Here is a 21,481-nt window from a genome sequence, read left to right as displayed (position 1 = left end):
GAAGAAGCCTCTGCTCCAAAACCGCCAGACTACAGTTTGCAACTGCACATGGGGACAAAAATTGTACTTTTTGGAGAAATGTCCTCTGGTCTGATGAAACAAAAATAGAACTGTTTGTCCATAATGACCATCGTTATGTTTGGAGGAAAAAGGGGGAGGCTTGCAAGCCGAAGAACACCATCCCAACCGTGAAGCACGGTTGTTGTGGGGGTGTAGCATCATGTTGTGGGGGTGCTTTGCTGCAGGAGGGACTGGTGCACTTCAAAATAGATGGCATCATGAGGGAGGAGAATTATGTGGATATATTGAAGCAACATCAAGACATCAGTCAGGAAGTTAAAGCGTGGTCACAAATGGGTCTTCCAAATGGACAATGACCCCGAGCATACTTCCAAAGTTGTGGCAAAATGGCCTAAGGACAACAAAGTCAAGGTATTGGAGTGGCCATCACAAAGCCCTGACCTCAGTCCTATAGAAAATGTTTGGGCAGAACTGAAAAAGTGTGCAAGGAGGCCTACAAACCTGACTCAGTTACACCAGCTCTGTCAGGAGGAATGGGCCAAAATTCACCCAACTTATTGTGGGAAGCTTGTGGAAGGCTACCTGAAATGTTTGACCCAAGTTGAACAATTTAAAGGCAATGCTACCAAAAATGAATTGAGTGTATGTCAAGCACCAATTTGTAAGTCGCTCTGGATAAGAGCGTCTGCTAAATGACTTACATTTAAGTTCTGACCCACTGGGAATGTGATGAAAGGAATAAAAGCTGATATAAATAATTCTCTCCACTATTATTCTGACATTTCACATACTTCAAATAAAAAGTTGTGGTGCTAACTGACCCAAGACATTTTTTACTAGGATTAAATGTCAGGAATTGTGAAAATCTGAGTTTAAATGTATTTGGCTAAGGTGTATGTAAACTTCCGACTTCAACTGTAATATATATATATATATTTTTAATACTTTAGGTAGCGTTAGCTACCGGTGGTCATCTGTACCTGCTCCAAAACGCCAGTATTTCTCATCCTATAAAACATTTGTTCGGCATCTTTTTAAATAGTGAGCTAACATGTTTTCAGCACTTTTATTTTCCTGACTGATCAAAACTCGTTTTCTCATCTCTTTGCAGCAGATATATAGTGAGCAATATTTGGAGCATCAAATAGCAATATATATAGAACCCTGAGAATTGCAATACAAGCCTATGTATTGCGATAATATCGTATTGTGAGGTCCTTGCCAATTCCCAGCCCTAATCCAGTGCGTCAGATACAGTGCCTTTGGAAAGTATTGTGACACTTGACCTTTTCCACATTTTGTTAAGTTACAGCCTTATTCTAAAATTGATTAAATTGTTTTTTCACCCCCTCATCAATATACACACACACACACACACACACACAATACCCCATAATGACAAAGCAAAAACAAGTTTAGAAATGTATCAAAAATAAAAACTGATACCATATTTACATAAGTATTCAGACCCTTTACTCAGTACTTTGTAGAGGCACCTTTGGCAGCGATTACGGCCTCGAGTCTTCTTGGGTATGACGCTACAAGCTTGGCACACGTATATTTGGGGAATTTCTCCCATTCTTCTCTGCAAATCCTCTCAAGCTCTGTCAGGTTGGATGGGGAGCGTCGCTGCACAGCTATTTTCAGGTCTCTCCAGAGATGTTCGATCGGGTTCAAGTCCGGCTTCTGGCTGGGCCACTCAAGGACATTCAGAGATATGTCCCAAAGCCACTTCTATGTTGTCTTGGCTGTGTGCTTAGGGTCGTTGTCCTGTTGGAAGGTTGCCCCAGTTTGAGGTCCTGAGCGCTCTGTAGCAGGTTTTCATCTTTTCCTTGATCTTGACTAGTCTGCCAGTCTCTGCCTCTGAAAAACATCCCCACAGCATGTTGCTGCCACCACCATACTTCACCTTTGGGATGGTTCAAAGTTTCCTCCAGACATGATGCTTGGCATTCAGGCCATAGGTAAAACTAAGTTTTATCAGACCATCAAATCTTGTTTCTCATGGTCAGAGTCTTTAGGTGCCTTTTGGCAAACGCCAAGTGGGCTGTCATGTGCCTTTTACTCTGGAGCGCTGTCAGAGAGAGCATTGGGTTCTTGTCACCTCTCTGACCAACGCCCTTCTTCCCCGATTGCTCAATTGGTCCAAGCGGCTAATTCTAGGAAGCGTCTTGGTGGTTCCAAACTTCTTCCATTTAAGAATGGAGGCCACTATGTTCTTGGGGACCTTCAATGCTGCATACATTTTTTGGTACCCTTCCCCAGATCTGTGCCGACACAATCCTGTCTCGGAGCTCAACAAACAATTCCTTCGACCTCATGGCTTGGTTTTTGCTCTGACATGCACTGTCAACTGTGGGACCTTATACAGACAGGTGTGTGCAGTTCCAAATCATGTCCAATCAATTGAATATACCACCATAAGGATATAAAAACATTTAGATTCATTTTCGATAAGGTCGAAATAGAATAATTAGGTACAGCAGTCCATTTCACCTCTGACGCAGCAGGAACATGCAGAGATGTGACAATATTTGTAAGTCGCTCTGGATAAGAGCGTCTGCTAAATGACGTAAACGTAAATATGCACGTGGAGAGGTATACGCCCACAAAAAACACTTAGCACCTCAAGTGATGGATTAGCCACTATTAACCACGAAAAATGAGTGATGTAGGCAAAAACAGTGATAGTTGGGAGCTGCTCCTTCTCCATGGCTAAGAAATTATTGATAAAAAGGGTTAAACTGTTGCAGTAATTTGGAAGTGGTTTGGCTTTTTGAAGTCCGACAAAGAGCAGAGCAATGTTCGGTGCAAATTGTGCCGTAGACAGGTGGCTACGAAGTCTGGTAATACGACAAACCTTTTTCAAAATCTGAAGCAAAATCACTCTTTGGAACATGCAGGAAGTTTGAGTTTGCGCCACGGTATTGATGAATGCCCCTCAAGCACCAGCCAATCTAGGGATGTTTGCCCGAAGCAATCAACACTGACAGTGTTTATGCCCTACAAGCAAACATCGAAAAGACAAAGACATCACAACTGCTATTATGCATTGCATTGCTAAGGACATGCTACCAATTAGCACAGTCAAAAAGGAAGGTTTCAAGAGGCTTATGAATTTAATTGACCCCAGGTACGTGCTCCCTGGCCGCAAACATGGAACAATTTTCCTTAAAGTATAATTTTATGTGTAGCTAACGTCATTTTTATTTTATGAAACCTTTATTTAACTAGGCAAGTCAGTTAAGAACAACTTCTTATTTACAATGATGGCCTATCGGGGAACAGTGGCTTAACTGCCTTGTTCAGGGGTAGAACGAGAGATTTTTACCTTGTGAGCTCGGGGATTCGATCTAGCAACCTTTGGTTACTGGCCAAATGCTCTAACCACTAGGCTACCTGGATAGTAGTTTGTTAAGGCATTAGGCATTCTTGAGTCTGAAGCAGATATGCACCTTTTAAACATTATTTGAGTAATATCGTCATAATTATCGTTATCGAATGAAAAAATATATAGATATCGTGATAATTGATTTGCCATATCGCCCAGCCCTAGGTGGACTCCAATCAAATAGTAGAAACATCTCAAGGATGCTCAATGGAAACAGGATGAGTTCAATGTCAAGTCTCATAGCAAAGGGTCTGAATACTTATGTAAATAAGGTATCTTTTTTTGGGGGGGGGCAAAAATGTAAAAAAAAACAAAAACATTTTTAGAATAAGGCTATAACATAAATTGTGAAAAAAGGGGTCTGTATACTTTCTGAATGTACTGTACTTTGTGTGCTTTCTCTCCAAGTTGATAAGTATCTGGAGTAATGTGAATGTTTATGTTCAACATTGCTTAATGCTGCCACTTTTCACTCAAGTTATTTTAAGAATATTTGGCAGGCGCTGTGTGGCATCAAGTCTGCTTCAAAATATTCAGAAATAGTGCCACTAAGGTTTTATTGAAAACAAAAATGCTATATAACCGTCACAAGGATGACATACTAGTATGTCATCCACTTCGTCGCGTGCTTTGTTCGTCACATGGTGTGACACAGCCTAGGCCTACTACAACCAGGGACCACATGGTGACACAACAATGAGAGGAAGTGTGTGTGACACGCAACAGTTGATGTAATGTAACCCTTTAAACATCAGCGGGCGTGTTGACCAAGCAGAGCTTTGGGTCACAAATCTTGTTTCCTATCCTGCGTAACACCACTTCCTCTTTAGTGGAGGTCAACAAAAGAGCTTATCCTGGTGTTTTCGACCAGTGTTTGTGAATATTTCAGATTCAGCACTCTATGATATACTGTAGTTTAACCCCAAAACATAACGATATGTCACTCAGCTCAAGATGAAATTATAGACCATAGAAATAAATTGGTTCAAAACAACAATTTGGTCTAAGGCTGCGTTTACACACAGTCCAATTCTGATTTTTTGCCACTAATTGGTCTTTTGAGCAATCAGATCTGGTAATTTGCCAATAATTGGGAAAAAGATCAGAATTGGGCTGCCTGTGTAAACTCTGCCTAAATGTCAATCCGACCCTCTATCAGTAGGCTATGCCTTACTCAACTCAAAGACTATTAGTCTAAATGAATAAGCTCCTAAATGAGTCGACAATTACTTTTCAAACAATGCCAACAAAGCCGGTTGAAAAGGCCATAAGATGGACCTAAGGACCCACCTTAAGCCATTGGCACTGGTGGAGAAGGCCAGTTGAGCTCCAGGGAGTTGACTAGCGGAGGGTGCCAGTGGCCAGGGGCCTCCCCACGCCATACCCCCCACAGAAAGAGGCCTCCTGGGGTAGGGTGAGTATACTGAGGTGGGGTGAGCTCCAGTCGCCCTGCTAGGGACCTGGAGGCTAGGCCGGCTAAGCTGCCCCGACGAGAAGGAGTGGCGCGAGCGGCTGGTCATGGGGCCAGTGCTGCTGTGGCTCAGACACTGCTGGCAGGAGCAGGCCGGGCCCGAGTGGATGACGGATGCACCAGATGCCAGTGGGTAGGGGAGGTTACCCTGCCGTCGTACCTGCCGCCGGTAGCCCGTGGCCTTGTTGACCTGGGCCAGCGCCGTGAGGTCCACTATGTAGTTATAGCCGTGTGAGACAATGTCCGCCGTGGCCTGCCGTGCCTGGTAGCTGTGTTCTAGTAGGATAGAAGTGCGAGTCTCGTATGGAGTCCATCCTCCTTCGTCATTCACCCACTCCCAATATACTCCGCTACCCAAGCCTGAGGACTGGGCAAACAATTGACGGCGTACAGACCGCGTTTTCCCTAGAGAGAAAAGAACACTGATTTAATAATGTACTCATGAGGCAAAAGTGCTTTGCACAGAAAATTATGCAATAGACATCAGTGAACGCCAAACTATTTATTAATTATAGTCTTAGTCTAGTAGTAGTGTGGTTAATGATGTCAACTAAGTACACTGAACATCCATTAACGTCTGAGCAACGGAGCAAGCGGAGCATCTGCATCCCCACTTTTTTAACCAGAAAATGATCATGAGCCATTGGGTAATTTGACATTTTCAATGATTCATGTTTTGATCTAGTCTGCATTAAAATGGATTGTCCATTTTATATACAATATAGATGTATACACAAAAGTATGTGGACACCCCTTCAAATTTGTGGACTCTGCTATTTTAGCCACACCCGTTGTTGACAGGTGTATAAAATTGAGCACACAGTCATGCAATCTCCATAGACAAACATTGCCAGTAGAATGGCCTTACTGAAGAGCTCAGTGACTTTCAACGTGGCACCGTCATAGGACGCCACCTTTCCAACAAGTCAGTTCGTCAAATTTCTGCACTACTAGAGCTGCCCCGGTCAACTGTAAATGCTTTGATTAAGAAGTGGAAACGTCTAGGAGCAACAATAGCTCAGCTGCAGAACAGGACCGCCGAGTGCTGAAGCGCATAAAATGAATCTGTCCTTGGTTGCAACACTCAGTACAGAGTTCCAAACTGTCCCTGGAAGCAACGTCAGCAAAATAACTGTTCATCAGGAGCTTCATGAAATTGGTTTCCATGGCCTAACACAAGCCAAAGATCACCATGAGCAATGCCAAGTGTTGAATGATGGAGTGAGGAATCACGCTTCATCATCAGGCAGTCCAACAGACAAATCTGGGTTTGGCAGATAACAGGACAATGCTACCTGCCCCAATGCATTGTGCCAACTGTAAAGTTTGGTGGAGGAGGAATAATGGTCTGGGGCTGTTTTTATTGGGTCGGGCTAGGCCCCTTCATTCCAGTGAAGGGAAATCTTAATGTTACAACATACAATGACATTGTAGGTGATTCTGTGCTTCCAACTTTGTGGCAAGAGTTTGGGGAAGGCCCTTTCCTGTTTCAGCATGACAATACCTCCGTGCACAAAGCAAGGTCCATACAGAAATGCTTTGTTGAGATAAGTGTGGAAGCCCTGACCTCAACCCCATCGAACACCTTTGGGATGAATTGATACTCTGACATCAGTGCCCGACCTCACTAATGCTTGTGGCTGAAAGGATGCAAGTCCCCGCAATGATCCAACATCTAGCGGAAAGCCTTCCCAGAAGCACAAGCATTTCACTACACTCACAATAACATCTGCTAAAATTTGATTTGAGGAGTGGAGGCTGTTGTAGCAGCAAAGGGGGACCAAATGCATATTAATGCACTTGATTTTGGAACTAGATGTTCGATGAGTAACTTAAATGTCCACAGTTTTGGTCATGTAGAGTATATCCCTGGCTAATATAATCTATGTGACATTGCAGTTACAGTTAGCCAGCTAACTAGTTTGCCAAAGAAAACGTTGCCATCGCTGGGAAATAGACAAGCAGCTGACTCTTCGCTATAGCTGTTATCAAGCTAAGCAATGCGATTATGTTTGGTTTGTGGTAGCTAACACATGATCACAACAACAGCTAGCTATCTAGCGCTGCGCTAACTAGGGCATAAACTAAAGCCCGAAGGCTTCCGTTGAGTTGTAATATAAAGCATACATAGTAGTGCAGTGGCTTAATTTCCTTACCTGTATCTTGGCGGAACTGCTTCAAGCTTGGTATGTCTATAAGATAAGGCGACAAACTGGGATCTGATTGTCCGAGCCAGATACTGGTGGAGCCAGGACTCCCACCTCTGTGTCCCCGCGGAGAAGAGAAACATTGTTCTATGTAGCCGCTCACCTGGCCACTGTATGGCCGCCAGACGCCAAGATCATCCTGCCATTCCCATACAACGACCATAGGCTGTGATTGTCCAGGTGCTCCCGAGGTCGGGGTCGAGACAGAGGGTCCATTTCTAGACACATTTCTCCCCACACAGGAGCTAGAGGCAGTGGCCATATCTTGCAGTTACTAGCCAGTGCCAGCTAATGTTACGTCAAATCCAGTAAACAAAACGATAGTTAAAGGAATAAAGCGGAAGCTGGTAAACTAACGTTAGCTAGGTTTAGGAAGACAGATGGACAAACTACAGGACACCTTGCCAGCTAACGTTATCACATCAATAAAATGTAACGTTAGCTAGCAAACCAAAATAATTTACGTTTACACGATTAGTCCGCTAACGGTTAGCTAGCAAATTGGCTAACGTTACGCTAGCAAAGCATATTGAGTTTACAAGATGGAAAGCTAGCTAGCCAGCTAGCTTGGATTCTTAAAATGCCTCATTTTTACAATACGACTGATTCCAGGTCAGGCGGTAAACGTTCAAGCAAATTTATAAAACAAACATGTTGGCGAAGCAATGAATCCTTCGATTCGGAAATGTATGTATGTATCTATGCTAATCATACATTGCATACCAACCCAAACTGGCTAGCCACCAATCTGTCTGAACCACAGAAATAGAATGAATAGAATGGCCTTCCCCATTCAACCCAATAATAGACACACACAACGAGGCATAGCTTTACATGACCACGCCCCCGATTAAGGGTATTGTATTGTACTCCCATTACTGTAATTAGCCTAATTTAGGCGTTATCCTAAGTGAACTACTGACACTTTTTTTTGTCGTTTCAATAAACATTTTCAGCTGCCACAAATTATTTGCATGATAGTTATTCAGCCACTAATTTGTTACCCGACCTTCTAACGCTGACAGTAAAGCCGTTGCGTTATACTTATGTCACCGTTTGTTTATTTCTATCTTTTTCGCCTGTTAGCTGGCTGGCTATCAAGATACATTAATCTAGATCTAATTCGCTAGTCTTAGATATGTTGTGTAACTACTAACATGTTTTTGCTTGTCTTGGAAAGGTCGAGGTATTTAGAAAAGTTGATTATTGTTGGCTTGCCTATATATTTTGTGCTTTCAACTTGCCAGAGACCGTCAAGCTGGGGAGACAACCCTGCCAAATGGCCCAAAGTAGCCTATGGCGATAACTACACCTACTTGGTGGAATCTGCAGGTTTGCATAAATATCCAAATGCAGAGGAAAATTATTGCTGTTATTTTGACCGATACAGCTCACTAGTCCTCACTACAAGCAAGCTTTGTTCAATACACATAGCTAGTTCGATACAAACAAGTGATGAAGTGGTTCGAACACATAATAAATGTGTCGAGTAACCGGAGCCCACAGCTTTCCATCATCATCGTGGCATAATAGCCTAATCTGGTCCTTTGGCAGTTGATATAATTTAATTTAGTGGTCTTTTCTCCTACTATTGTTCAAACAAAGCGGTATGTAACAGCTTTTCGGGATCTTAAAAGCAGGGTTGGTTATCTATACTGAACAAAAATATAACACAACATGTAAAGTGTTGGTTTCATGAGCTGAAATAATGATCCCATAAATTTTACATATACACAAAAAAGTTTAATTCTCTCACATTTTGTGCACAAATTTGTTTACATCCCTGTTAGTGAGCGTTTCTGCTTTGCCAAGGTAATCCATCCACATGACAGGTGTGGCATATCAAGAAGCTGATTAAACGGCATGATAATTACACAGGTGCACCTTGTGCTGTGGACAATAAAAGGCAAATCTACAGATGTCTCAAGTTTTGAGGGAGTGTGCAATTGGCATGCTGACTACAGGAATGTTCACCAGAGCTGTTGCCAGATAATTAAATGTTAATTTCTCTACCATAAGCCGCCTCCAAAGTTGTTTTAGAGAATTTGACAGTACATTCAAATACCCTCACAACCGCAGACCACATGTAAACACGCCAGCCCAGGACCTCCACATCTGGCTTCTTCACCTCTGGGACCGTCTGAGAGCTCATCTGCTTCCTTGTAACCCTCCCCAGGGTCTTGACCTGACTGCAGTTTGGCGTCATAACCAACTTCAGTGGACAAATGCTCACCTAAGATTTTTGTATTTTTTATTATAATATCTATTTTTTAAATGTAACCTTTATTTAACTAGGCAAGTCAGTTAACCTCTCTGGGCCAGTGGGACGTTTGCGTCCCACCCTAGTTAACAGCCAGTGGAATCGCGTGGCACGAAATACAAATACCTAAAAAATGCTGTAACTTCAATTTCTCAAACATATGACTATTTTACACCATTTCAAAGATAAGACTCTTGTTAATCCAACCACGTTGTCCGATTTCAAAAAGGCTTTACAGCGAAAGCAAAACATTAGATTATGTCAGGAGAGTACCCTGCCAAAAATAATCACACAGCCATTTTCAAAGCAAGCATTTAAGAACACATTTTTATTTACAATGACGGCCTACACCGGCCAAACCCAGACGACGCTGGGCCAATTGTGCGCCGCCCTATGGGAATCCCAATCACAGCCGGTTGTGATACAGCCTGGATTTGAACCAGGGTGTCTGTAGTTGTAGTGCCTTAGACCGCTGCGCCACTCATGAGCCCATATATGGCACTGGCACACTGGAGAAGTGTGCTCTTCACAGATGATACCCGGTTACAACTGTACCAGGCAGATGGCAGACAGCGTGTATGGCGTTATGTGGGCGAGCGGTTTGCTGATGTCAACATTGTGAATGAATTGAATGCCCCATGGTGGCGGTGGAGTTATGGTGGTATGGGCAGGAATAAGCTACGGACAACAAACACAATTGCATTTTATTAGTGGCAATTTGAATGCACAGAGCTACCGCGATGAGATCTTGAGGCCCATTGTCGTGCCATTCATCTACTGCCATAACCTCATGTTTCAGCATGATAATGCACAGCCCCATGTCGCAAGGATCTGTACACAATTCCTGGAAGCTGAAAATGTCCCAGTTCTTCCATGGCCTGTATACTCACCAGACATGTTTGGGATGCACTGGATCGACGTGTACGACAGCGTGTTCTAGTTCCCGCCAATATCTAGATACTGTGCACAGCCATTGAAGAGGAGTGGGACAACCTTCATTCCACAGGCCACAATCAACAGCCTGATCAACTGTATGTGAAGGAAATGTGTCGCGCTACATGATGCAAATGGTGGTCACACCAGATACCGACAGGTTTTCTGATCCACGCCCCTACCTCTTTTTTTTTTTTTTAAAGGTATCTGTGACCAACAGATGCATATCTGTATTCCCAGTCATGTGAAATCCATAAATTAGGGCCTAATGCATTTATTTCAATTGACTTATTTCCTTATATGAACTGTAACTCAGTAAAATCTTCGAAATTGTTGCATGTGTTTACATTATTGTTCAGTGTAGTTGAAGAAAGTCCGTTGGAATCGGCTCTTTGGCTGATACACTGATGTTCATTCCATGCAGACAGCTCGATCTGTTAAATACTCCTAGAGTCGATTTCCGTGCACCCGTGGAAAACGAATTAGCATAATACAAAACTCCCCATCAAAATCTGTCAGTTTAAACTAGAGATATTCTCACAAAGTCGTCTGTAGCGTCCGAATGGTTTGGCCTAACTATTATGACCCTTCTATGGAAAGGCAAGACTCTCACGAACAGTATGGTGTCATCCATTTTTCTCTATGAACCCCACAAGCATCTTGGGACTTGTCTGAATTTGGTACAGCCGATCTGCCAATTTATGTCTGTAGCGTACAAACAGTTTGGGCTACACACTAATATGACCCCTTTGTGGAAAGGTGAACAAGTCTCTGTTTTGCTCTAGGATGCCTACAAGCCTCACAAGACTTGTCTGAAGGTCCCCCATACCAGTTTAAAAACTGAATGTTGTATACCGTATATGGAGAGAGTTTAGTGCCAAAAATAAGGGGTTAAATACATTTTTTTGAAACTCAGCAATAAAAGAAACGCCCTCTCACTGCCAACTGTGTTTATATTCAGCAAACTTAACATGTGTAAATATTTGAATGAACATAAGATTCAACAACTGAGACATATACTGAATAAGTTCCACAGACATGTGACTAACAGAAATTGAATAATGTGTCCCTGAACAAAGGAGGGGTCAAAAGTAACAGTCAGTATCTGGTGTGGCCACCAGCTGCATTAAGTACTGCAGTGCATCTCCACATGGACTGCACCAGATTTGGCAGTTCTTGCTGTGAGATGTTACCCCACTCTTCCACCAAGTCAAGTACCCGGACATTTCTGGGGGGAATGGCCCTAGCCCTCACCCTCCGATCCAACAGGTCCCAGACGTGCTCAATGGGATTGAGATCCGGGCTCTTCGCTGGCCATGGCAGAACACTGACATTCCTGTCTTGCAGGAAATCACGCACAAAACGAGCAGTATGGCTGGTGGCATTGTCATGCTTGAGGGTCATATCAGGATGAGCCTGCAGGAAGGGTACCACATGAGGGAGGAGGATGTCTTCCCTGTAACGCACAGCGTTGAGATTGCCTCTAATGACAACAAGCTCAGTCCGTTGATGCTGTGACACACCGCCCCAGACCATGACGGACCCTTTTTTTACTATCTGTTAAGCTGTATTCAATGCGTTTCTATACTTTTTTTGTTGATACCTTAAGGGGTCCTTAAACTCAAAATGAAATAGCTAAATTATACTTATGACCATCTTAAATTAATTCCCCCAGCCGCTTAGACTCAAGGGTTTTAATGCTAAAATGTTTACGTTTAGAATGTATTTTTAGATACGTAGTTTGTTGATAATAAAAAAAATACAGCCTTTGTCGGGTTATGAGTTAAGTTGGCAATTTAACATGGGAGTAACGGGAGTACGCTATGGCTGCCTCGCTGTGTGTATCTATGGCATAATGGAGGGGCTGACATTTTGTGTGTACACATGCCAAGAAGTGAAAGCTAGGTAAAAAAAAATACAAGGTTAAGACAACACAATAATTCCATGCGGAAGCATTTGAAAATAAACAAATTCATGGGACTAACGCCATTGATTGCAAGGAGTTATGGAATATTAGAACCCTGTTGTCTTAATCTTGTAATCTTCAACCAAAACATTAGCTAGCTGGCGAGATGTTTTTCTTTTTTCTGGCATTATCTTAAAATGCTTTTTTCTCCCACCAACCTTATATGCTTTAGACCGCTTGCCTTCTGCCTAGGCAGCGTACAACGCTTGAGCTGGTCCTATTGTTGATTCGGAGTAGTAGAACCTCTGCATTATTGTGATGCCGTTGTCTTCAACCTAGAGTTAAAGCAGGACGTGTACCTTTCAATATGTGCTGTGAATTGTTGAGTCAACTCAACTGACATTACAAAAAATACATTCCATTGCATGGCCCACATCAGTTAGCATCTTTTGAATGAACATTCTACATTACCATGGCAATCCAGCATCAGTTGATAGAACATTTCTAATTACCATGGAAATTGCACCACAATACCAGGCAGCCATTTTGAGTGCACCCAAGGAGCTTCCATGTTCTTTCTATTCATTCTATTTCTGTGTCTGAACAACAATAGTTGCTTGGCAAATGAGGACATGTGAATGCAACCGAAAATGAAAACTCATCTTAAGTGGCTGAGTCAAATGTGCTAAAGTTACTTGTATAGTGTTTGACACAGGATTAGCTTTTTTTTGTGGTATAAGCGTCTATATTAACATTTACATTTTACATTTAAGTCATTTAGCAGACGCTCTTATCCAGAGCGACTTACAAATTGGTGCATTCACCTTATGATATCCAGTGGAACAACCACTTTACAATAGTGCATCTAAATCTTTTAAGGGGGGGGGTTAGAAGGATTACTTTATCCTATCCTAGGTATTCCTTAAAGAGGTGGGGTTTCTTTTTAACCTTGTCAAGGTTTTTTTTAACCTTGTCGTCATCAGCTACTGACAGCCAGATGTTTTTTTTAATGTAATTTAAAATGTTTAAGCCTCTAAGTCTTAGGTAGTTAAAAGCACTTAGCTGTCAATTGTCCTTTCAAAGCTCCATCATATACTTTTAATTTCTCTAATGATACCATGACAGTCAATGACACAATACAAATACAAAAGTAGTAGGTTTAAGCCTTCTTTAGAATTATTTTTATTTTTTTACTTGCATTCATCACACACAAAGTCACTGCAGTCCAATGAAAGTGCAAGGCAGCACATTTTATTTCAAAGGCCTAAATGGCATTAAGGTACAGCATATAAATACTGGTGAATCCAGAGACAATCGTTACAGGATAACACAGACCATTCTTTCTTTTACACACATTACATTCATGTTGACTTAATGAGACATTTCAACTTAGCGCAGATGTGGAACAAACATAAGAAAAGCCGAGTTGAGAAATCTCAACTCCATGTACAAGTACTGTGATAAAAGAAAAGCCATGTAGTTATACAAAATATGAAACATTTTCTTAGATATAGTGCTATCACCTTGGGTTATTCCTACCACGGAGAATACCGGTACGCACACCTGAAGGCAAACATTTTTCAATTTATATACTTTTTGAGTTACATACAGTAGTAGTTAGTGTTGTAGAGACATTTGATTCAGTACTTAGATTACTGAACATTGTAATTTACATCCCTGCACATGTTTTTTTTCCATCTTCAAAATAAATAAATAAATAATCATACAAATATCTGAATGTTGTAAAACCAGATTGATCCAATACATTTGTGCCGTAGTTACACCCCATAATGAAAGTCTCCATGTTGGATCTGATAAAAATTATTTAAAAAGGGTGAGTACTTCAGTAATTGTGAGTTCCATAAGCTTAGTGCCATAACATAACCCCAGTCGGTTTGAATAGCGTTTTTTTTAATCACTTTTGAAATAGGTGTATCAAGAAAGCCCCATCAGGACTTGTGGGGGAAGACAAAAGAAAAGAAAGCATCCTGCAACAAATTCTGCACAGATTCTATAGTTCCTCCTCACCTTTCCACCCAAGCCACCTAATATTGGCAATCGCCACCATTCCAAAACACACATCCAAACCTATATTTTCAGTCAAAAGAGTATTTAAGCAACAGCACACGGGCAAAGCTGAAACTTGGAGATGTGGTTATAAGTACAGCTTTGATAAAGTCCTCTCATGTCTATTCTCTTCCTGTAGCATAGCATATTTTTCCTCTTCTAGTATTTCACCTTCCCATGGACTTGCACATTCACTCCACTGTAGTCCACCATGTACATGGGCCATTGCTACGAGCAGAAAGAGACAAAGCAATAGAAGGATCATTAGAGAGAGCATGAGGGAGACTAGTTATGCTGTTGCAGAAGCAAATTCCTGTCCAATTACACAACCTTATTAGTGCCTTTTACAAATGCCTTTAATACCTACAAATGTAATATACATTTGAGTGATCACGTAAATACAACAAACTGTTATATAATAGCTTTCTTATTCCCACGTACCATCACTGGAATCTGATTGGTTGATACCCCTGACTCAGAGGGTAAGGACAGCCGGCTGCTCTCCAGGACTCTTTTGCGTTTGCGTCGATTGGTAGAAACCTCTTTCCCTTCTTAAAACACAAAAACAATAATGTTGTTTTGAACATACTGCTAAAGCACGTGTCCTTATAGACTGCGTTGCTTTTAAAAAAATAAATAGGTTACTGTAGAACAATCCTTACCTGTGTTACATGTTTGGGTGCATATTTCTGCAAAAGGCCTGTAGAAAAGAAAATTTATTAAATATGAATTTAATTTCTGTAAATGACCAGAGGTGAGCCTGGCTTTGCCCAAGAATGAGTCTCTCTACTATAATTTCAACGTGTACAGTTCTTTCATGTCCTTCTTTCACATTTTAGACTTTGTATCCACAATCTGGGATATTTCCACAAACTTCAGATTGACGCTATTATAAACAATTACACAGACACTCACTGTAGCTGGCTTTTGATGTTGATGTTAATCTCATCTCGGGCTTGAAGAATCTTTTCCAGGCGGACTATGTCGTAAGTGTTGGGATTTCGGAAGCGAATATCGTCCGGAAGGCCACTAACCTCCACAGACTCGGGACTGGCACGGATCAGCTTGTATGGGACCAGGACAGAGTGGTCCAGGCCCAAAGCATGACCTAAACAAGAATCTTTTCAGTCAGTTTTGGGCAGACCTTACCTTCAACTTAGTTTGAATTTTCACTAAGTCATGCATGGATATCAATGAGAGACTAAGTGAATATTAAACGTAAGTGTAAGTTAGGATTATTGTTTTCACTAAGGCTTGTATAGATAAAGCATACAGTATGAATGAAGGATATACACTGACCATATTTCTGGTTGAAGAGTTCTTTCACTTGCTCGCGAAGGATCACTTTCTCACCGATGCAGTTAACCTCTTCCTCATCTGTCATTTCAGGAGGAGAGGAGTCAAACAGAATTGGTGGGAAAATAAAATAAATACATGTATGCAGTTGACTCTTATAAGTGCATGGTTTACTTTGTTTTTTGCTTGCTCTGGGTATCTGAATGCTCATATTCAGTGCATGCATTCATGACAGTTTCAAACCCAAGTGTTCTTACTGCATCAAAATGAACATGTAACACAATTATAATGCTCACCACTTATTGAGGCATAGGCCTTCTTCAATAAAGTGATCCGACGAGGTGCTAAGAGGGAGACAAATGTAATGTCATTATACAACCGAGTGTACAAAACATTCTTGCTCATGCTCTTTCCCTGACATAGACTGACCAGGTGAATCCAGGTGAAAGCTATGATCCCTTATTGATGTCACTTGTTAAATACACTTCAAATCAGTGTAGAGGAAGGGGAGGAAACAAGTTAAAGAAGGATTTTTAAGCCTTGAGACATGTGCGCCATTCAGAGGGTGAATGGGCAAGACAAAATATTTAAGTGCCTTTGAACGGGGTATGGTAGTAGGTGCCAGGCGCACCGGTTTGAGTGTGTCAAGAACTGCACCGCTGATGGGTTTTCCACACAACAGTTTCCTGTGTGAAGCAAAAAGAGGTGCAGCTCAATATGAGGAATATGTCCCTAATGCTGTGTACACTCAGTGTTTATTACTACTACACTATCTATGAGTTCACAGTTGACACGGGACATTTCCTAACAAGTCATGCACTTGTTACGAAATCTGCTTACCGCCCCAATATGTCCACAGACGACGCAATCGCAATCACACTGTCCTAAACCATTTGGACAAGAGGAATACCTATGTAAGAATGCTGTTCATCGACTACAGCTCAGCATGTAACACCATAGTACCCTCCAAACTCGTCATTAAGCGCGAGACCCTGGGTCGAGACCCTGGGTCTCGAGTGTGCAACTGGGTCCTGGACTTTCTGATGGGACGCCCCCAGGTGGTGAGGGTAGGAAACAACATCTCCACCCCGCTGATCCTCAACACTGGGGCCCCACAAGGGTGCGTTCTCAGCCCTCTCCTGTACTCCCTGTTCACCCATGACTGTGTGGCCATGCACGCCTCCAACTCAATCATCAAGTTTACAGACGACACTACAGTGGTAGGCTTGATTACCAACAATGACGAGACAGCCTACAGGGAGGAGGTGAGGGCCCTTGGAGTGTGGGGTCAGGAAAATAACCTCACACTCAACATCAACAAAACAAAGGAGATGATCGTGGACTTCAGGAAACAGCAGAGGGAGCAGCCCCCTATCCACATCGACGGGACAGTAGTGGAGAAGGTGGAAAGTTTTAAGTTCCTTGGCGTACACATCACGGACAAACTGAAATGGTCCACTCACACAGACAGCGTGGTGAAGAAGAACCTCGGAAGGCTGAAGAAATTTGGCTTGTCACCAAAAACACTCAAACTTTTACAGATGCACAATTGAGAGCATTCTGTCGGACTGTATCACCGCCTGGTACGGCAACTGCTCCGGCCACAACCGTAAGGCTCTCCAGAGGGTAGTGAGGTCTGCACAACGCATCAACGGGGGCAAACTACCTGCCCTCCAGGACACCTACACCACCCGATGTTACAGGAAGGCCAAAAAGATCATCAAGGACAACAACCACCCGAGCCACAGCCTGTTCACCCCGCTATCATCCAGAAGGCGAGGTCAGTACAGGTGCATCAAAGCTGGGACCGAGAGACTGAAAAACAGCTTCTATCTCAAGGCCATCAGACTGTTAAACAGCCATCACTAACATTGAGCGGCTGCTGCCAACATACTGACTCAAATCTCTATCCACTTTAATAATTAAAAATTGAATGTAATAAATGCATCACTAGTCACGTGAAACAATGCAACTTTATATAATGTTTACATACCCTACATTACTCATCTCATATGTATATACTGTACTCTACACCATCTACTGCATCTTGCCTATGCTGTTCGGCCATCGCTCATCCATATATTTATATGTACATATTCTTATTCATTCCTTTAGACTTGTGTGTAAAAGGTAGTTGTGAAATTGTTAGATTACTTGTTAGATATTACTGCATGGTCGGAACTAGAAGCACAAGCATTTCGCTACACTCGCATTAACATCTGCTAACCATGTATATGTGACCAATAAAATTGGATTTGAAATGAAAATTCAGAAATATGAATTGAATATCTGCTTCATAAAATATATGGAGTTACCTGGTTTAGGGATGAGTCCTTGGAAAGGTCTGTAAGAGATAAACATAGATGAAATCTTAACATCAATCAACCAACTACCAGGGAGAAAAGAAAAGTAGCAATAGTTTGTCCCGAGGGCCAGTAGCTGAACATCCCTGCCATATGTCTTCTTTCCACAACCCCATGAAAACGTGAAGGAGAACTACCCACCTGGTGATGGTGAAGCAGATCTTGTCGGCAACTGCCAGGATCCTCTCCAGGTTCTGCGAGCCAAAGGTACAGGGTTTTCTGAAGGGGATACCAGGGGGCAGGCCCTCGATGATCACTGAGCCCGGGTTGCTCTTGATCCTCTTGTAAGGCACTTGGACAGGGTATTTGATACCAAGTGCCTCCCCATACTTCCGGTTGAAGAGGTCCTGGACCTGCTCTCTCAGGGTGTTGGCCAGGTCGATCCTAGACAGCTTGGCCTCTAAGCTATCTGTCAACAGAACCATATGACAACATCAGATGAATGGAGTAGTTTTGTTTAATTTATTTCATATACACCTTTGCAGCTTGAAGCTGATTGCGGCATATAAATAGTGCTTCTCATTTTAGAGAAAAAGTGAACAAGCAAGAGGAAAAAAACAATCCTAATCAGGCTCCATATGATATCCACTATGTATTACTCAAAGTATAGGAGGGCAAATGAATGTACCGATATTGAATCAAGTATTTGGTCTCCTTATTACCTGGGAAGCTTGGTCTCTGCATTGCAGCCCCTACGTCTTCTGACAAAGCATCTTTGGAGTCCAGGTCTGTGGAAAAAATGTCTAAACTTGCAGTGAATACAACCAGTTCACCAGACCCATTTGGAAATATGGATCCAAATCACTGCCTTAAATGTGGAATTACCAGCTCATTTTAATTAATTAATTAATTACAGAGTTAATTCTAATGTATGGGCTCAACATTTTGAACTGATCATGTGTAGAATAATAGTTGCTTTAAAAGGGCCTAATGGTAAAGGACACAGTGGAGAACATTATAAGAGGGTTGGGCCCATTTACACTCAATCAATTCAGTAATGAATCGTCATTGAACCAAAATTCAAATTTATTTCAAACTATTGAGATATTGGCCATTATATTCAGTGGGGATGTTTAATCTAGTTTGTAAACTTACTTTGTGTTTTTGAATGTTAAAATTGTTCAAATCAACTGTGATACAATCATTAAATCAGCTGGCATTTAGGATGAAGATGTATTCACCTGAATCACAGGCTGGGAGAGGAGGCGGTTCTAGCTTGACTTGATCTGTTAACAGTTCTGGCCTGGATAGTATACCACAACAAAACATGGTTAGAACTTCATAAAGAGAAGCTTGCACACAAATAATGCTTTTGTGCTTCATTCCTGCACCAATGTATACAACGTTTTACCTATATCCTCTTCATACAACAATAATAATAATATACAAACAAGGATTGTGTTCCAGGCTGACTACATTGCAGATGCCTTCTATATCTCACAACGCCTGGATAAGTGTTTTACACATCAGTTAACCACATCATATGATATAGCAGTCTGATGCCCGACTGGGCAGTCGATGATGCAACCGTTGGTTGATGTAATGCAACATCTGCAATGTAATCAGCCTGGAATGCGACCATGACCTTAGTTGCGTTCCAATAATCCTATTGAAGTGTGCACTTGTTCACTGCTCCCCACAAAAGCATTAGATTGGTGTAGGCATGGGCTAGAGTGTTTCCATATACCAGTCATTTCCTTTGAAATCAATGAAGGGATATGAACAACTGCAAACTTCTGGAGAAAGGAGATATTACTGGGATGCACCCTGCCCCCTGTGACAATGTATGACCTCTGACCTTTTGATAACAAAGTGGATCTGGCTGCCAACGGCCAGGATCTTGCGCAGCTTGGCCGCTCCGAAACAGTTGGGCCTACGGAAAGTCATGCCCTCTGGAAGCCCTGTGACACACAGCTCCTCTGGGTACATCTGAAACTTGGAGTAGGGCACCTTTGCAGACTCAGGTAGTCCAAGGGCCTCAGCTACAGAAAGAGAGGGGGATGAGAAATGGAGAGGAATGTGGGTGATTCATTTCATGCAAAATCCCTATGCTGTTCAATATTTAAAGAGGCACTCCAGTCTCCTTTTCACTTCATTAAACACCGGATTTACTTAACAAAAGGCACATCTCAATAGGTGGTCCAGGTAAGTCATGACATAGCACAAGTGGGAGGGTGGACCTTTCTTCTTTTGTTCTCTATTTCTCCTCTATTGTTCCTCAAGCAAGAGGGGAGGCTGATGACATCACGGATTCCGATCAGACTAACTCAAAACATATTTTTGTACCCTTTAGTTTTTGTACTTTACTGTGTTTACACTTGGGATATCACTTTTCAACAGTATAAGTTCAAAAATCGCTGGAAGACATCTTTAAAGGCAGTGTAGAACTTACTTCTCAATGCCAGAAACAAATATAATAATAGCTTAGAGCACCAAAAGAAAACATACCCAAATTACAAACTCTTAAATCAGTTATAATATTGTAATGTTTTCCTCAAGTTGGGTTTGAGGATTTCTCCAAGTCAGCTCTAACTTCAGAAACAGTCCCATAACGCCCCTCGATCAGCGTCACAAAGTGGGATACATTGGTGAGAATGAGGCGGGCGAATTGGGTGTCTATGGTCAATCTGCATGTCATATTTAATCCCTGGGAACTTCCACAGCTATCAACAATGGAAGGACAAGAACTTGCTTCATAAAGTGAATGCTGGCCCTACCATCAACGTAACTTCTAAAGCATCTCAAACAGCCAGCAGCATCAGCAGACTGAGCATTATCACAGGCTTCAGTGAGCATAGAAGTGAACAGGGTAAGTGAAAGAGCTAGCTTTCTACCTCTATGCTAACATATACTAGCTATAGAGCTACCACATGTAGTTCACATCTTCCATCTAAATAACACTGATAAAACTAACCAAATGTAAACATGTCTGCCAGGTGTTGGTAGCTAACTGCTGGTACTGTCCTACTATAGATAGTACAAGCCTATGGGAAAGAGTAGGTTTGGCCGCTACGGAGGTCATGGTTACTGTATAGAGCCCTATGGCTGGGGCTGAAACTGTGTGTGTGGATGGCTCGTCTTATGGATCCACGCGGGTTGATGCATCACCTGCAGCAGAATTGTATTCTACCATCTTCTATGGGCTACTCAAAGATATTCCCTACACTGTACTGATGGCAGATTTTAGGAACGGAATATGGAATATGTGGGGGCTGCGCGTTGCGGTAATTAGTCCGTTCTGTAGCTCTAGGGGAGTTTCTATATGGCCTGCCAAGTGCGAGCTAAACTGGAATGCTACTCAAACTAAAAAGTGAAGTGCCACTTGGTGCGTGCCAGATAACCATGTAGAGGAGTCTACCAGCAATATATTCCTCCACTGTGTGAGTCCGAAATTATGATCTTGTGTTCGGGGCTTTCCGGCAGTCTTTGTGGTTTTTATATGCACGGAGCATAAATTGTACAATTGTAAACTAACAAATAATTGTTCAAGTTAGAACCCATGTATATTAGTTCATATACAGCACCAACTGAAATTATTCCCAGGATAGTTAAATATATATTTTTGA

At 42.1% G+C, this 21,481-nt stretch overlaps 2 protein-coding genes across 8 annotated transcripts in view; both read right to left on the bottom strand.

The window, feature by feature from the left end:
* LOC106567555 (putative E3 ubiquitin-protein ligase DTX2) overlaps window positions 1-7,877 on the bottom strand; it is a 30,941-nt gene extending 23,064 nt beyond the window's left edge. For both annotated transcript variants that reach the window (XM_082960275.1, XM_014137015.3), the window contains exons 1-2: window positions 7,040-7,877; window positions 4,703-5,288 (exon numbers count right to left, since the gene is read on the bottom strand). In XM_082960275.1, coding sequence (XP_082816401.1) covers window positions 4,703-5,288; window positions 7,040-7,352 — 899 coding nt within the window. In that variant the 5' untranslated portion in view covers window positions 7,353-7,877. The remainder of the gene's footprint in view (window positions 1-4,702; window positions 5,289-7,039) is intronic.
* A 5,466-nt stretch (window positions 7,878-13,343) lies between these two features.
* LOC106567554 (general transcription factor II-I repeat domain-containing protein 1) overlaps window positions 13,344-21,481 on the bottom strand; it is a 50,181-nt gene continuing 42,043 nt past the window's right edge. For 5 of the 6 annotated variants that reach the window (XM_014137013.3, XM_014137008.3, XM_014137012.3 and 2 more), the window contains 11 exons: window positions 19,714-19,897; window positions 19,097-19,158; window positions 18,578-18,658; window positions 18,057-18,324; window positions 17,868-17,896; window positions 15,849-15,896; window positions 15,556-15,633; window positions 15,172-15,364; window positions 14,919-14,956; window positions 14,698-14,807; window positions 13,344-14,484 (listed from right to left, as the gene is read on the bottom strand). In XM_014137013.3, the coding sequence (XP_013992488.1) occupies window positions 14,416-14,484; window positions 14,698-14,807; window positions 14,919-14,956; window positions 15,172-15,364; window positions 15,556-15,633; window positions 15,849-15,896; window positions 17,868-17,896; window positions 18,057-18,324; window positions 18,578-18,658; window positions 19,097-19,158; window positions 19,714-19,897 (1,160 nt within the window). In that variant the 3' untranslated portion in view covers window positions 13,344-14,415. The remainder of the gene's footprint in view (window positions 14,485-14,697; window positions 14,808-14,918; window positions 14,957-15,171; window positions 15,365-15,555; window positions 15,634-15,848; window positions 15,897-17,867; window positions 17,897-18,056; window positions 18,325-18,577; window positions 18,659-19,096; window positions 19,159-19,713; window positions 19,898-21,481) is intronic. The other variant, XM_014137009.3, reaches the window with a different exon arrangement.

The sequence above is a fragment of the Salmo salar genome, chromosome 13 (assembly GCF_965601325.2).
Source record: "Salmo salar chromosome 13, fSalSal1, whole genome shotgun sequence".
Lineage (NCBI taxonomy): Eukaryota > Metazoa > Chordata > Actinopteri > Salmoniformes > Salmonidae > Salmo > Salmo salar.
The sequence above is the reverse complement of the archived record's forward strand: the minus strand, read 5'-3'. Positions and strand labels throughout refer to the sequence as shown.